This window comes from Tripterygium wilfordii, chromosome 15, assembly GCF_013401445.1.
Source record: "Tripterygium wilfordii isolate XIE 37 chromosome 15, ASM1340144v1, whole genome shotgun sequence".
Classification (NCBI taxonomy): Eukaryota; Viridiplantae; Streptophyta; class Magnoliopsida; order Celastrales; family Celastraceae; genus Tripterygium; species Tripterygium wilfordii.
Window position 1 is genome coordinate 536,631 of NC_052246.1, and position 17,522 is coordinate 554,152.

Sequence of the window (17,522 nt, forward strand, 5' to 3'; positions counted from 1 at the left end):
AAATAGTCTCTTATTTTCACGTGCTTTCATGGAGATACTACTCTCTATTCTAACATAAAATGTATATAAAATGCTACGCTGGAGGTTAATAATGTCGATTGTATTGATAAACTGCTTAATCGAACTTTTTTATATAATTATCTCGATAAATTAATTTACTTTATAGGTTTACTAGAAATATTAAATTGAATAGTTAATTAAACTTGGAAAGAAAGAGGGAGGAAGACTGTGAATCATGACTCAGGAGAAAATCATCCAGTGGATGGCGACATTAGCTGTTATAAGTTACGCCATTTAGACTGTATTTACGTAAATGAATATTCAATTACACTGTCGATGACTTAGGAGGTGTAGCTTCATTGTATCGACCCTCCTATCAGCCGCGACACTGTAGTTGACATCAATGGAAACACAAGGAGCACCCGCACTTTTCGTCAGGATTTAAAATGTCCCACGTCGTTACGACATAACACAGTAGAGTGATTTATAAACAAAGTTTGACAAAATTTTTAGCCTTACTCACATTAATATGATATTATCCATTTTGGTTTTATCGATTCACGTTGATATATCGAATCCGTATGGCTTTATTTCTCTATGGACTATCTCACTTAATGATATTTAAACACATAAAGAGGTCTCCTACATGTGAGAGTATAGCTTTCTTTTATAAGCCCACGTCACTTGGCTTAACAAAAGTGAGATTTTGGACAAATAACTCGTAGCAGTGCTCCCCGCACTTGTGGGATGCATTATATAGACCCAACAAGTGGTCAGGTGGAGGCTAATCCAACAAGATAGAGATATTACTCTGATACCATGTTGAAAATCCCAACCCTACTCACATCCATGATATTATCCGGTTTGGGTTATCAGTTTCTATGGATACATCGGACTTCGGATCCGCACGATTTTCTTTTATTATGGGCTGTCTCACTTAATGGTACTTGAGTCCAAAGAAAATGCCTCGTATATGTGAGTAGGGCTCGGCATTGGGTCTGACCGAGCTGACCCGACTTTTTAAGGCCCGGGCCCAAGCCCTGTATTTTCGTCGGGCTTTGGGCCGACCTTGATTGGGAAAATGCAGTCCAAGCCCATAAAACTTGGGCCTTAGGGTTGGGCCAGGGGCTTGAGTATTTTTTTTAGTTGTTTTTTAAAAGATATATATGTGTGCTACTTAGATATATGTAGATATATGTGTGATATGTATATACATGCAGAACCTATATACACACATATATACACATGCAGAACATATATACACACACTGACACACATATACACACACATAACATATATATATACACACAAACACATACATATATGTACATATACATGTAGAACATTCTCTGCATTGACCGGACCTCTGATCCGGCTTCGGGCTCGAGTTCGGATAAAGTCAAAATTGACCTGAGGTGTCAGGCTTCGGACAGAGCTCGGCCCACCCAAGTCATTAGGCCGAACTGTCTAAACTCGATAAATTTTCAGGTAGGGCCTAGGCCCGCACACCAAATGGTGACCCCTATATATGAGAGGGGGACTCTCTCTTATAAACCCACCAGGGAACGTGAGACAAAAAACTCGTAACAAATCCCACCCTCTCGCATTTACACCTTATAATGGAGAGATCCTTGGAAAACCCCCTTTAATTAGCTTGATTTATCAAGGGTAATAAAACGGACACGTATACCCTGATATTTATCAAGGGTAACGAAACCTCTAAACGTACACATAATTATTTCCTCGAATTATTTACTATCAATGTTAAACACTATTCAATTCATAAGCTTTAAATCATCGTAAAAGAGACATTGGTTTAGTGATTCCTTCTGTCACCACAAACTAATTACTGTTCTATATTCTCTTCTCATCCCTCCCAAGAATTGATGCCAACGGAATATTAATCAATCAATCAAATTAAGGCCAGTATTTCAGTGTCCATAGCCAAACATTATTGCTCTTGCGGTTCTATATTGGAAAGAAAGTTGAGAATTAGTTGTTTTGAAGGAGAGACAGAGACGATGCGTGGAGAGAGAAGGGAGACAAGGTCGGAGGAGGAAGAAGAAGAAGAGTCGTATCAGGAGGTCAGGGACTCGTCAAAGTCGTCGCGGAGAAGTCGTCTTGGGCTGTTGCGGAACGACTATTCTGAGAGCGACTTCATTGTAAGCAGAAGCAACAGTACTGGACCTTCTTCGTCTTCTCACGGATTTGTTATCCGACCCCATAAAAGGTATCTCTCTCTCTCATCCTTGAAAGCCTCGCTTTCTGTGATGGGCCGTACAATCGGCATATAAAGTAGAACTTTTATCTTGAATGAGTGGCTCCTATTGGGTCTGAGTTGGATCTGTCCAAAACTTGGGCCCGGCCCAATAATTCATGAGCAGACTTTGTCCCTCTCAAAACTCAAAAGGACTCAAAACTGGTTCTTCTCGCATTGGCAGGTGGTACATGCTATGGGTGCATTTCATACTGATATGGGCTGTTTACTCCTCCTTCTTCACTCCATTGGAGTTCGGCTTCTTCAGAGGACTTCCGGAGGACCTATTCCTTCTCGACATCGCCGGTCAGATTGCTTTTCTAGTCGACATCGTCGTCCACTTCTTCGTAGCCTACCGCGACACCTCCTCCTACCGGATGGTCTACAATCGTAACCTCATCGCCCTCAGGTCACCGTCCCTTATTCTTCCTCCTCCTTTGAAATCATAATGCGAAATTCCGTTGGTAACAGTACGATTTGGATTTCTTAGGTACTTAAAATCTCGGTTTTTGATCGATTTTCTTGGTTGTCTGCCATGGGATGCCATCTTCAAGGTTCACCTCAGATTCCCTGCCTCGAATGCATCTCTCATTGGATAGATACAATTTCTTCATGTATGATCTTGTCATTTGCTTTAAGAATGCTTTGAAAATATGGACTGAACGCACCTACTTTTATCAGGCCTGTGGAAGGAAAGAGCCGGTCAGATACATGTTATGGATTAGGCTAAGTCGGGCTCTCAGAGTGACAGAGTTTTTTGAGAGGTTGGAAAAAAACATTAAAATCAATTACCTATTTACAAGAATTGTGAAACTTCTGGTTGTTGAACTCTATTGTACCCATACGGCGGCTTGCATCTTTTACTATCTTGCCACTACCATACCTCCTTCAAAGGAAGGATACACATGGATAGGGAGCTTACAGATGGGTGACTTTCACTATACTGACTTCAGAGAAATTGACCTTTGGAAGCGTTATGTAACGTCTCTCTATTTTGCCATTGTAACCATGGCAACTGTTGGTAAGATTCCTTATTTTGAATTTCACTTTGTTATTCTCTAATAGGGTGAATCGTGTGGGTACACTATAAGTATAACTCCACTATTATAACAATGTTTGAGTTAGTAGAATAGTGTACGTGTTTATGTCGACCTTTTATGGCTCCCCCTCTATTTATTTGTAGTGTGTTTTCTTCAAAAACTTGGCATTAGCCTAGTGATTATACCTTCAGGCTTAGAGGCGAAAGATCTCTCAGGTCGGAAGTTCGAACCAGTGGGATGTAATTCTTTGGGGTTTCCTGAGTTATGTGGGCTGAGGGCACATGGTTGCTTCTTGGGAGGGGTTACTATCCGGGTTTAAAACTAGCTGAGGGGTCACAAAGTGGCCATTGGACTGGGCCTTCTCCATCACCTAAAAAAAAGCTGTGTGTTTTCTTTTTTTTTGTCCCGTTGTTAACATGCAGGGTGCCTTGTACCTAACTTGACAATATGATTTTTTTTCCCTCAATGCTAAATGGGCGGTGCTAATTTTAACTAATGCTCACTCAGTCTACTGTTATATGCTTTATTCTGCAGGTTATGGAGAGATACACGCAGTCAATATCAGGGAAATGATTTTCGTCATGGTTTATGTTTCTTTTGATATGATTCTTGGTGCCTATTTGGTTGGTAACATGACAGCATTGATAGTAAAAGGATCAAAGACAGAAAAGTTCAGGGATAAAATGGATGACCTCATCAAGTACATGAATAGAAACAATCTTGAGAGGAATATAACTAATGCGATCAAAGACCATCTGCTATTACAATATGATCGCGGCTATACTGAAGCTGCTATTCTCCAGGATATTCCAGCTTCTATTCGCACAAAGGTACTGATAATGCTCAATCATCTGAGCATGTGGAAATTTTGCATTAGAATGTAAAGAATGAAATTCGTTGCAAAAGTGATTAAGTTAATGGCCATAAAAAATCCTTCTTGTTCTTAGATTTCATGAATTGGAAGAGATCTATATTCGAGAAAGGGTTTGATGAATAAAGAATGCACTCAAACTAATACCTGAATCAGGTTTGCATGGCTGATAGCTTGAATAGCCTTTGAGATTTTTGATCAAGAGACTACAACATGCTAGGTTTTAGTTGGTTTCATTATTTCGTTTCTTCTTTCTTTTATCAGTGGCAGTTTTTTCTAGTATCTGTAATTAATTCTATTGTCGCAGTAATATGTAATGTTTGATTTCCATGTCTGTACAATGTACATTAAATGAATTGTTTTTTCTGTGCACAGATCTCTCTGAAGTTATATGAACCATATATCAGAGAAGTCCCACTTTTCAAGAGGTGTTCGCCTGGATTTATTAAGCAGATTGTAAGCCTATTTTACTTGTATAATCTGTCCTCTTTTAGGGCCCAGAATCTTCGGAACTTATAAGAGTGCTCTTTGTTCTTTGCAAAGCGAGATAATCTACTTACTCACTATCCCTGTAACTCTACCAGTGGGCCATATGTTCGCTTATATTTTTATAGGCACACTGATTTATGTATGTGTATTGAAATATGTTGCATGAATGCAAAGTCAAAATTGGAGATAATCCTTCATATGAGGTTAGCATATAGTTTATAAGAAACAATCTGGAGTTTGGCTCAGTTGCAAATGGCAATATAGAGTTATTTTTTCCTTCGCGTTTTCCAGGCAATAAAAGTTGATGAGGAATTTTTTCTCCCCGGAGAAGTGATTGTAGAGCAAGGGAACATGGTGGATCAACTCTATATAGTTTGTCACGGTGAACTGGTATTGTTAATCTTTGTCATTTCTGTCTTTTTCCTTCAAGTATTTTTGAATTTAAAGCATCAGTTTTTTTTTTTCATTAACTAACTCGATGCACCTCTGTACTCCATAGAGATATTGTGAAGTCAGAATCATTGTCAATAAACTGTAATTGTAGTTGCATATTTACATCTATATATGTTGATGCTATGTTGCCATAAGCCTTGACTGGTTTCTTGGTTGTCTGCAGGAGGAAGTAGGAAAAGAAGAAAACAATGAAATAGAAAAAATTCTTATGCGTCTGCAGACTAATAGCTCATTTGGTGAAATTTCTTTTCTTTGCAACACTCCTCAGCCTTACACAGTTCGAGTTCGAGAACTTTGTAGGGTCTTAAGACTAGATAAGCAATCTTTTATTGAAATCCTTGCAACGTATTTTTCCGATGGACGGATTATCTTGGACAACCTTGTGGAGGTAGATATTTCTTGATATGATTTCTCTCCTCTTCTATTTAGCTTCCACGTTTCAATGATTAGCTTCATTGGTCCTTGATGGTGTTCAGCAATGCCTATGTTGTAGCTTCATGTTGTTGGAAATGTGAACTTTGATTAATGAATCAACTTGAGACCTTATCAAGATCATACTTTGATTTCTGTAAACAGTTAATGCATGGTGACATTGTTTAAAAATGACAGGGTAAGGATTCTGTTTTACGGAATGAGATTTTGGAGTCAGACGTCAACCTTTATGTTGCAAAGCATGAATCAGAACAAGCTATGCGGTTAAATTGTGCCATCTATCATGGAGACCTTTATCAATTGAAGCGTTTGATTGATGCTGGAGCAGATCCCAATAAGGGAGATTATGATGGAAGATCACCATTGGTATGATATTTTGTGGTTAATACTGGCCTTATGTATTCCATGTTTACTAGTGATCGTCTTTTTTGCTTTTTACTGGGTGAATAATCCACAAAAAGAAGAAATTACTGTAAATGATAAAATAAAACGTTGTTTGAGCTTTCCAAATTTAAAGACACAGGAATCAAAATCAGAAGTTAGTTGTGTGACTGTGTCCTTTAGACTTCTCTCTTCAATGTAACATGCTTTCCGCTCCACAGCATATTGCTGCGTTAAAAGGATATGAAGATATCGCTCTTTTCCTCATTGAACAAAGGGTGGAAATCAATGTTTCAGGTAAGCTTTTTAGCATTTACATGCTCATTGCACACACTTATATTTTTTTATGGATATCATACTTCAATGGAGATATAGACACTTTATCAGTTTTTGCCTATCAGACAAGTTTGGAAATACTCCCTTGCTTGAAGCCATTAAGAATGAGCATGATGAAGTGGCTTCATTGCTTGTTAAAGCGGGAGCATCACTGAAAATTGATGATGATGGTGGTTTTCTCTGTACTACTGTTGCAAGGGGAGATTTAGATCTTCTGAAAAGGGTCTTGGCCAATGGACTTGATCCAAACGTAAAAAATTACGACTCCAGAACACCACTGCACATAGCTGCATCGGAGGGGTTCTACCTTGCAGCAAACTTGCTTCTAGAGTTTGGAGCTACAATCTTATTGAAGGACAGGTACAATCTGAGTGCTAATTTTCTAACCCAGATAATGGGAGAGCATGATCCTTTGAATTATCATATAGTTCCTCTTCCTCTGTGCTTATAGATGATTAGTTCTATTGCTATTGAGATGTTTCTGTTGCATAAAGGAGGAGCTTCGGCTAATAAAATCAAGCTGGATGCTTCTTTTTTACTGAGCAGTATAATTTAGCCAGACTACAATCTTAGGGTCAAAAGTTCAACCTCCTCGAATTCTGTAATCAATTCCACTTGGAATGGCTGCTTAACTTTAACTCTCACAGAGTCATTCAGTACTGTAAGTCTCCAAACTTTACCCAACTTAATGATTTAACAGTTCAAATTGAAAACCGGGAAAAAAAAAGGAGTAATATTAATATTTTCAGGTTTTGGTACATGCCACTGCTTGATGGAAAAGCAAAGGAAACAATAGAAAAACCTATTCAGATAGGATCATCTAGTCATGATGTCTCCCTTTGTTATGATATTAATTTCCTTACACTTGTAACCATATGAATTTCCTGATTGTAGATGGGGAAATACTCCACTTGATGAAGCCCGTATCAGTGGAAATAAGAGTTTGATCAAGTTGCTCGAAGATGCAAAAATTTCTCAGACATCAGAGTTCTCTGTTCTTCCTCATCAAATTGAAGGTAATATGAAATCTAAAAGTTTTCATGCTATATTGTGTCATACTAATTATTTCCTCGCAAACATGTATCAAGTTCAATAGAGAGAACTCAGATTTTATTCATCATCTCCAAAATCTGTATTGAATAAACAACATAGCCAAAGATGTTAAATTACCTGGAACTTCTTAATCTGCCTTCTTCCCCTCTTCTCTCTTCAAACTTCCACCATTATGGATTAGGAAAGTAAATGCACTTGCTTGCTGGAATGAATGTCAATATAACAAGAATGTTATCAGAGCTAAAGTTTGATCATATACTATGATCTTTTTTCGTTCTTTCGTAAATCTCTAAATACACCATGTTAGACCAACTTCACTTTTGTTCCATAGTTTTTCATTCAATGATTGCCATTGTGCTGCTGACAATTTCATTGCCATGGACAGATGAGACACGTAGAAAATGCACAGTATTCCCCTTTCACCCTTGGGATACAAAGGAGAGAAGAGAGGGAGTTGTTTTGTGGGTTCCACAAACCATAGAAGAGCTTGTCGAGGCAGCAATGGAGCAGTTGCAATGTTCAAGCTGCTGTGTCATTTTATCTGAAGACGGTGGAAAAATTGTTGACATGCAAATGATTAAAGATGAGCAGAAATTATTTTTGGTTGGCAAAGCTTAATGCAAGGATTCAAAATCACCCAGTAATGTAATCATTTGTAAGTCTGTTGTCTCCCATATTTATACAGAACTTGGGAAGTGTTCTGATTTATTGACATGTCATATATGGAAAATGATATGTATGAAGTGACCTAATTTTCTTTTGCAAGGCATGTGAAATTTGACCAAACTCTCTCATAGTCAGTACCTCAAAACTATGCAGATCTTCTGATTGAACAACTTGTTTTAAATGTTTTTGTGTTTCTTCTATTCACCAATCCCAAATTGACTGATTCCGACCAGGGCTTCAACCACCTTAACTTACTCTGTACTTTTTATGGTGATTGGATTTTTTGAGTTGAAAAATAGCCTTGCATCTTAATTAGCTATGGATTGGTTAGTGCTGATGGTGAATTGAGTGCTCCATAGATGTTCATCTGTATAGCCGCAACTGCAAGCAATAAAGTTTAAAGAAAATCAATGTTGGCAAGCCTTGACGATAAAGAGAGCACCAACTTCAACAGGGACCCCTTCCCGTCCCACGCCTTCATAATCGTCGATTTTAATACTGATCATTGGAGTGTTAATACATTAATAGCATTGCAGAGCAGAAGAGGTGGTGGGATCATATCTCGTCTTCTTTGGGTTGGGATTTGGACACATGGTGTGGTTCCAAAGTTAAAATTAATTCCAGACATTACTTATACCACAATTGTGTGGTTCTGTCACTCCCTTACACCTTCCCCTTCAACTGCCTTTAATATTTTGTGGCATGACAAGAAGAGAGCTCTTTAGAACAGCTAGAAAGTCAAGATGTGGGGGAATGTTGTCTGGCTCGAGAGGACTCGGGGTTGGTGAGTTTTTTCGGACCAGGCTTCATTCCCCTCACTGCTTTCTCCAAGTATTCTGACAACCCAGTTTAATAAAACGTGGGCCGGATCACCGAAGCAAGGCACGGCCCAAAAATTGCATCAACAAACTTCCTTCTCATGCGCCGCTCCGTACCAGAACATGAAGAGGCAGTTTTCGATCGAAGGATCAACAACGAAAGTTCGACTACTGGAACCTGAGTGTGAGAGGAGCGAAGTACTCGAGTATTCAGAAATCGAAGCGGAAGCCTGAGCTTAACTGCGAATCAGAGATGGGCTTGCAATGGATGATAATCGCTTACGTAGTTGCAGCTGAGGCGGCAGTAGCGGTGCTTTTGACTCTTCCTTCGCCGAAGCTCTTGAAGAGACGATTGGTCTCCCTGGTCTCTATGATACTCCAGCCTGCGCTGTTTATAATTCCTTTTGCGGGGTTCCAGTTATTAGGTGATTTATATGTTCCTTTATCTCCCTTCCCTTTCTTTTTGTGTGTTGGTTCGCGAGGATTTCTTCCCAGATTTGGTATCTTGATGTGTCGTTAACACTGCTCTTCGTGTTACTTAGATAATTGAAAGTTTTTGTTCCCGTGATCGTAGTTCTTATGATGATAGGTTTGGATCTGTTAGCTGATCGGTTTTTGTAGTATATCGTTCCTTATACTGTTCTTTTTTCTGTAATTTGAAATAATTTGCTTTTGTTTGGTTGCTGATAATCCCGTGAGTATGATTAAGGTTGTGGATATGGGGAAGATGGCATATATGGCTCTAATTCAACTAATCGTTATTTATATGTGCTTTTAAATGCTTAATGGTTCATTTAAGGGGGTAATAGTTAAGGCTATTCTATTCTATCTGATTGCATTTGTTTCATTGGCTTTTGAGAAATATGATTGGTGCGTTCGAATTTAGAAATGATTTTCTCGATTTGAATTTGGTGTAGATATATACTGGAAGAATGAGCACCGCCTGATGTGCACCTCAGATGTCTGCACTGCTGCTGAGAGAGATCGATACGAGAAGGCTGTAAGTATTTAACCAGCGATCTTCTTTGATAAAGTTAAATTTATTTCAGGACATTTTATTTGTGATTCTGGCCTTGTATATGTCCTGATGCTATCTGCTCAATGCAGTTAGAATGATAACAGTTAATGTTCTATAAAATGCATTTGAAGATCGGAAATGGTTGGATTTTTTAGCTTTTTATATAAACTGCTTTCATGAATTGGAATTAAAAGGACATCTGAACAGTTGCTAGTTGGGATCCAGACAATGGTAGTAAAATGAATACAAAGTATTTTGTTGCATTGAAAACTAAAGAAACTTGAGTGTCGGGATACTACCACATAACCTTGAAAGGAATATTACTATTTGCTACTATGCTAGGATACAGGACTTCATATTGCGTTGTTGCCTTCTATGGCTGATGGCCAAATTTTGTGTTGTAATTTATACTATGGGTACTTGAAATAGTTAGGAAGTCTTCTGATTGAGATTTGATATTCTACAAGAGTTGTCATAATTTTGGTTATAATGTAGGGTAAATGCTAGTTTCATGCACCTAGAAACAATTTATGCTGGGTTGCTGAGAGCTGCCATAAACTAGATTAAAAAAAAAACCTTTAGTTTTAAGTTTAGTATCTAGGGTAAGGCAATGACATATGAGAAATATCTCTGAGTTAATTGCCAAAGTCTTCTTGAGAAAAAATCGTGTAAGCATCCTTCTTGGCCAATATGCCTGGAGTCCCCCCCTATTCCAAGCCCTTCCTTTCTTCAGAATCAATGAATAAAAATAGTATTTAAATTACTCAGAATACCATTTTATTCCGTTTCTTGACATCCATTGTCAAGATTTTGAGTTAACTGTGACCACCAAGATGGCAAAAGCCTTGCACATTGTAACCATTTGACCTCCCTTTATCCTGGCCCCTATATCCTTCCATCTTAAACCACAGATTTTCCGTCAGCTGTGGTCTTGGGTAGGAGACCCTTCATATTAATTCTATAGGGTAAGGATTAGAAACCATCACGCGCATTGAATTTTTGGAAATCATTCGAATAATATTTCCAGTTCCTTGAGACCAAGAAGTGATCAATTTTGGATTCTCCAAAGCTGGACCACGCAAAGACTTTTTTAAAAGAGATAGGTCCAAGTGTTTCCTAAATTTCTAGGAAATCTATTACCCAAGAAATTTTACCTTGTCCCCTCATTTTTCATTTGGATACAACACCACATCAAAAGCTCCTCCCTTACACATGTAGAAAACTTGTTCTTTGCTGGATCCCTAATATCTTTTTCAATGAGTAATAATCCCTGGAATGTCCTACCTCTCCCAAATGCCATGAAGCTCATTCAAGAGCAAGCTTCTCATCCTTCTCACCTCCCCTTCCCCAAGCATATAAGCTCTAGTGAAATCAAACGACCCTGATAACTCCTAGAGAAGCAAGAAAAAGAAAGCCTTCCCCATTATGCTGTGCAAAATATTGACTACACTAGTCCTCCAATTGATAAATCTCAGACACTCTATTGACTGCTGACAAATCAAGCCATTTAGAATTTCTAATATCCACATATTATGAATTTGTTGACATCCAAAAATTTCACTAAGTCTCTTGAAGACGAGCTATGCAGTTTCCCATTTCCACTAAATTATTCAGTACAGCCAACTAACAGCCCACCAGTGTTTCCCTCTACATTCTGAGAGGATTTTAGAATAACAAAGAGATAACACTAGAGTCCTTGCATCAATCATTTACGTCTTTTGATTGTGTAAAAAGCTCTGTCTGGTCTTCTTTGCCAGCCCCAATACTGTGGTCATTGTTTCAACATGCTTTAGCCTCTTTGTTGGCTCTCATTTTCTGCTTCATCTTGGTGCCTCCATTAAAATGATGGAATTTCATTATATGCTCACTGTAATGATGTTTTATGCAGATCTACAAAGCTCAAAGGAATGTTGTTCTGTGTGCTTCAGCATGCTTTCTCTACTGGTAAGTGGCTATTATATAACATATCTGGTTTTGAGATGCTTGCCTGGATCTTGTCTATGGTAACTTAAGCCCCTTTGAACGTGGTTGCAGGTGTATCTTTCGGATTTGCAAATATTACAAAGACCTTGAAAGTTTGGAGGAAATAGAGAAGAGGTACAAAGAGGAATAGATACTGTCACAATGGCTTCTTTGAATTTGATGTAGATGATTGAGTTGAACTATGATTTACATTGCATCAAAAATTAATATTATGTTGTTGTGTAGTATGTTTTTGAGTCATATTTTTGCAAGCGCCTTGGCGATTAGTCTTTAAGGTACTTTTTTCAATAATCCTTGAGGTACTTGTCGGATGATTTCTCGAACTTCATTTTGTTGGTGACTTATGGAGCTACAGCATGAATACGAGTAGTTAGAAAGTGATTTAGTTAAGATAATGTTGATTAAGGAGCATTATTTATAAGTTATGTCAACTTCTATACCTTCCCTGGTTTTTCAAACTGGAGTAGACTACACTGTATAGCAAATTTGAGTGCCTGGAAAGTGCAGGGTTTTGTGTTTCTTTGATTGTTGAAGCTATCAGGTCAAATCTTTGGTCCTTAAACAAGGCGCTGGCCTCTGATAGTGTGCTATAGGGATGTCGGATATTGGTGGTAAGCATTCATCGGTTCAGGAAAATGTGGAGGAAGCAAGATGTGGTAACATATCGTTTGCATGGTTGGAAATGGGCGATTTTTTTTTTTTTTGATCTTTTTTGCGAAACTGAAACTACTCTGGAGAATCACAAACTTTCATCCTGCACTTCCAGTTTTATTGTGTTTACAGATTTCATTATTTCATTATCTTAATCGACAAATGTACATTGATTGATAAATCTATTCTAAGGACGGACTGATGGTGAAGGTTTTTTACCATACCAAGCATGATATTTGGATATATGATCGAAAGAGAGGAAGTTGCAACTGGTACAGAGCAGGAAAACAATATTCAAGCGTGATTGCAAGGCAGTTTTTAGTTTTTACCTCAAAAAATCAGAATTTGGTCAATGAGGTTCCTCATTGGGCTTTATTGAAACCCAAAAATTAATGGGCTTCCAGCGTCATAGCCCAAGTATTTTCTTCACTACAGCAGCACTAGTCACTAGTGAGTACCCAAGCCTACCGAGTGTGCCTTTCAAACTTCAAAGTGTGAACTACAAGTTCTGGAGAATTGATTGTTACAGACGAGAGAGAGGAATGAGACCGTCGTTTTTCCTTTTTTTAGCTCTTCTGTGAGAGGAACGAAGAAGAGACGCTCTAGCAGATCGGCAGTGCCGATGGCGTCGAGTTCTCTGAAGAATTCATCAACATCGGTCGTGCTTGACAAGACTCCTTACAAAAGACAATAGCTACAACGAGAATCGCACATGCGATCCGTCCACGAGATCGACATCTTGCAAAACCCTAATCTCTGTCGCGCGACGATCTGATGAGAAATCTCATTGATCAGATCGACGTCTCGCAAAACCCTAATCTCTTCCGTCTATTTCTATCTTCTACTTGAAGAAAACGCAAGAAGTGAGAAACGACATCGGTCGTGCTTACAAGTCTCTCTTATTGTTGAGAAACGACAACAGCTGCAAGGAGAAACGCACCTGCCATCTGTCCACGAGATCGACTTCTCGCAAAACCCTAACCTCTGTCTCGAAGGCGACACATCTGAGAGAAATCTCATCAATCAGTCGTACGTTGAGGTCCTCAAGGACGATGCCTCCCTCCCTCTCTAGTGTTCAAACGTTTGAAGGTACTTTTCTCTCTATAATTACATATCAAGCAATTGCAATGTTGAGTATATTCTACCGAGAACTTGTGTGACTTTTCATGTTGTTTTTTTGTCTCCCTGTTTGGTTGCTATTTAGACTGAGGGAAGGACTGAGAAAATTGACATTTTCCGGCATCCTAACATGAATGAGAAGTAGTTGAATTCCAAATATTTTAAGTCTGCGCCATATGCCTTGTTACTATCCTTAGGATTTCTTGCCAGCCGAACAGACGATTCTAGCCGGTGAAGATTAGTGTTTATCAACTGTATGCTATAACTATTTCATGTAATGCATTACCTTATCAATCGCTAGATGTACTTGTTATTTCTATAATTTTCTTCTCCTAATGATAATTGAGACAGATTTATACTTTATATTTGAAATTTCATGTTGTCAATTAAATCTACAGGTTACATTTTTAGAAGTAACGTGTAGACATCTATAATCTATTTCAATACATTGTTTACAGAGTGAATAACTCAAGTATGCACTGATTGTTCTTTGGTTGCTAATTTCCTAATCAAATCCATCATGGTAACCATGCCATGTAGTTTCTATTTCTAAATGGATATTGATGCAGAAGATCCTCTAGTGGAAGTCTCACATCTCCTGGGTAGGAAGCCATGAAGTGTTTTATATAGCCGGGCCCATCCGTAGTTAGCACGACCTTTTGCAAAACTTGTGCGGGTGTGAGCCTTTCTTTTTCCAGATCTTTGATATTATGGTCTCTCGAATGTTTTCAAAATACCTCCACTTTAACATGTGGCTGCTTTGATGAGATAAACAACATGATGACCCATGCCAAAAGTTGGCTTAACCTGATGACTCAGGAAGCGTTGAAGGTATCTCCTGCACCATACAGGTGCACTACCTATCTAGGAGTCTAGATGCTTCTTCTGATATCTCCTGTGTTCTCTTTGTTCCATGTTTCACATGCAGAGTTGTTAGAGGCACAGACCGCCACATCTCATTTTAAAGATTAATTATGGTTTTAAAGATTTGGACCATGCGTTTTTATTTTTTAACCCTTAATTTTGACTTGTTCCTGCTCGACTCAATGAGTAGCTAAGTATATATAAGCTTCAATCCTTTTGTTTGTGATATTATATATTTTTTGTTCTTCATTCAATTTTTCCAGTGTGTAAATATCCATTAATGGCTGTTTTTGAAGGCGCTTTTGAGAAGGAAAGCAGAACTTCATCAATTTAGGTCATCTTGGGCTAGCTATTCTAACAAAGAGAAATTTCTTAGTAAGTACTTTCTCTGCTTGATATTCCGTTCTGAAACTCTCAAATTAGAATGAGTATGTGATATCAGTTGATTTATTTTATTAACACACTCATGTTCTTTAGGACTTCTAGCCTGAAACTATGTAGGTGTTTCTAGACTCAGGAAAACTAACAAGTATTATGACAAATAGTATTATATAGCTGACAATGCATCCTTGTTGACAAAATGAAGAGAAATTGCTAGCTTATAGCTCTTAATGAGCCGAGAAGTAAACTTTATTGCTGGTGGCAGACTATTACACTCCTAATCTCAGTCCTTCTGGCCCAACTCATTTTGCCAGAAGCCTACCCACTGGTGTTTTAAGGTTTTTGTGCCCGTGTTGGATCATTGATGCACAGCATCTGCATAAGTTTACTTTCATACCAGTGATGTATCATATGTACCCTTGTGTCTTCTGAAGCTGGTTTTCAGCATATGGCTCTTTGGATCCTCAAATGTTCTTATTTATGTTTTTAAATGCCATATACGCATTCTCTTCTTTCTGTTTTTTATTTTTATTTTTATTTTCATTTGGCAAATTGTTATGACATTCAACTTCAGAGATTTCGAGTTTTATAGAAAATTTCATTTATTTTTAGAAAGACAATAAAAAGAAAATGCTAGGGCATCAATACATAGGGAAATATGATAAAGAGATATACTTTTAGGAGAAGACATACATTCTGTAACTAGAACATGGAAGTTATAATATTGTCGTCACTAATTGAACCTTTGTTTAATTTTTGAATGCTTTTACCATCATGAAATTTACTTAGTTGAGTAAGTTCTTGTCATTGTTTTCTGATTTAAATTTCCATGAGGCTATTGTGTTTATTTAAGACATTTCATTTTGCTTCTTCCTCAGTGTGATTATCAGGGTATTATAAGATGTTCCACAAGCAGTTGCTCGCTTGCGGTGATTGCAGGTATTACAGAAGTCCAGTTTATTATGGCACACGCTTTTTATCAAAATAATCTATGGAAAATCAAGAACCAATAATAACATAAATCAATGCGTAACAGGTTAAGTATTGACGGATTTCACGTTAATAGAATTGAATGGGCGGATCATATAATTACAAAAAAAAAATCCAAATGTTCTATCAGAAGGGCCTTCTGGAATCGTACATCTTGGGGGCAGGACCCAAATTAGTGGGCCAAACATATAAGACATTGCCAAAAACGCCATGGGCTTGGGTTCAGTGTAATTGATAGTACGACACCCAGTTGTATGTGACAACGTTAGAATAATATCAAAAGAAAAGAGATTTTAGGCCTTGATTGCAATTGAGCCAAATGTACTTGGGGGCCTACGGGCTCTTCTTAACAGGCCAAATGGCCCAATAAGAATGGGCCGAAACCCAAAAATGGGTCTACACTAAAACAGGCCCAATATCATGGGTCGAAGCCCAATTATATGGGCCCATGATACAATAAAGTGGGCCTGTTAAGTTTTTCTGCCTTAGTCAATTTGGTATAATGTGTTGTCGGCCCAGGGGCCCAGAGTTACAGGCCAAAAGGCCCAAAATTAAGGGGCCTATTATAAACATAGCGAACTGGGCCAATGAATTTTGGCTCCCAGGGTCCAGCGTAACTGGCCAAGAGGCCCAATAGAAATGGGCTGAAGCCTAATCATATGGGCCCATTATGCAAACATAGCGGCCTGGTCAACCTTAGTTCCAATGGCCCTTGTGTTTTGGGTCGAAACCAATTCTATGGGCCCATGATGTAATTATTCAATGGGGTCAAGTTTTTTGGGCCTTAAGTCCAATTGGGTCAATTTGTTTTCGGCCCACAGGCTCGGCATAAATGGCCTAAAGGCCCAATTTTAATGAGGCGAAACACAATTATATGGGCCTATGATAGAATCAAGCAGGTCCGGTCAAGTTTCTTGGGCCTGCATCCAATTGGGCCATGTCACTCTCGTAAGCCCATTTTCACTTTGGGCTTCAGAGTGATATGGCTCCGGCCTATTCTTTCATTTGTTTTAAAAGTGGCCCAAGTGCTTGTGCATGATCTTTCATTTGTTTTAACATTTAAGAGTGAGGAGGCCCAAATTCATTTTGGGCTTTAAGTTCAATTCTTATCAGTTATCAGCCTCATGCTGGCCCACTATAACTGGTCCCGAGGCACAGTTTTTTTGGGCCATATGTTGAACTCGTTTAGGATGTGACGCAACTCTTAACCAGACCGAATAAGTTTGGTCCTCATGTCTCGAATCAGGCCATGGTACATTATACCATACCTGAGCCGGGTCTCAACTTCATTAAGCCTGCCTTACATCAAACTCATGTGGGCTGTGACGCAACTCTTTACTAGGCCTCGAGCCGAAGATGGTTGAGCCACGGACAAGGGCGTAACTACCATTAGCGGCAAGGTTGGTTCTAGTTTCCTTATTGTTATATGTAGTCTTTAAATTCCCACCTTTTAATGAATGCTCTTCCCATTCGCATGGTAAAGAATCTAGTAGTGATAAACTGATAATAGCTTTTAACCTTCCAGCCATTCCATTCAGCATAGTCCAAGGCCATTCTTCCAGCTATAGCACCCACAACATGACCGGAGATGAGATCTGGTCCAAAGATCAAATAGCTTTTCCATGTCAGCTCTTGCCACTACACTTATAATCAAACCAGCTTTTCTTGCTGTAGGCATCAAAGCTGAACTTAATCATTAGATGAGGAGTTCCTGCATCCA

General features: G+C 38.6%; 2 protein-coding genes and 1 long non-coding RNA gene across 5 annotated transcripts; all 3 read left to right on the plus strand.

The window, feature by feature from the left end:
- The first annotated feature begins 1,809 nt into the window (after nt 1–1,809).
- On the plus strand, nt 1,810–8,126 carry LOC120016779 (potassium channel SKOR-like). 3 transcript variants are annotated; one of them, XM_038869694.1, is made up of 13 exons: nt 1,815–2,230; nt 2,442–2,666; nt 2,748–2,811; nt 2,939–3,278; nt 3,832–4,127; nt 4,544–4,624; nt 4,949–5,047; nt 5,274–5,498; nt 5,720–5,908; nt 6,145–6,220; nt 6,325–6,619; nt 7,154–7,275; nt 7,698–8,126. In XM_038869694.1, exons 1-13 carry the CDS (start codon nt 2,022–2,024, stop codon nt 7,928–7,930), a joined length of 2,454 nt encoding a protein of 817 aa, XP_038725622.1. In that variant the 5' UTR covers nt 1,815–2,021; the 3' UTR covers nt 7,931–8,126. The 3 variants fall into 3 exon arrangements, with proteins under 3 accessions (XP_038725624.1, XP_038725623.1, XP_038725622.1); XM_038869695.1 differs by lacking the exon at nt 4,544–4,624 and having other exon boundaries at nt 1,814–2,230; XM_038869696.1 differs by lacking the exons at nt 7,154–7,275; nt 7,698–8,126 and having other exon boundaries at nt 1,810–2,230; nt 6,311–6,558.
- A 778-nt stretch (nt 8,127–8,904) lies between these two features.
- LOC120016313 lies at nt 8,905–12,187 on the plus strand. The gene is made up of 4 exons (XM_038869027.1): nt 8,905–9,221; nt 9,714–9,796; nt 11,703–11,758; nt 11,849–12,187. The coding sequence occupies exons 1-4, from the start codon at nt 9,050–9,052 to the stop codon at nt 11,925–11,927; spliced, it is 390 nt and encodes a 129-aa protein (XP_038724955.1). The 5' UTR covers nt 8,905–9,049; the 3' UTR covers nt 11,928–12,187.
- Nucleotides 12,188–12,906: 719 nt separating this feature from the next.
- Nucleotides 12,907–17,522, plus strand: LOC120017172. Its single transcript, XR_005472105.1, has 3 exons — nt 12,907–13,537; nt 14,728–14,806; nt 15,691–17,522. It is a non-coding gene; the product is annotated as an uncharacterized LOC120017172 (long non-coding RNA).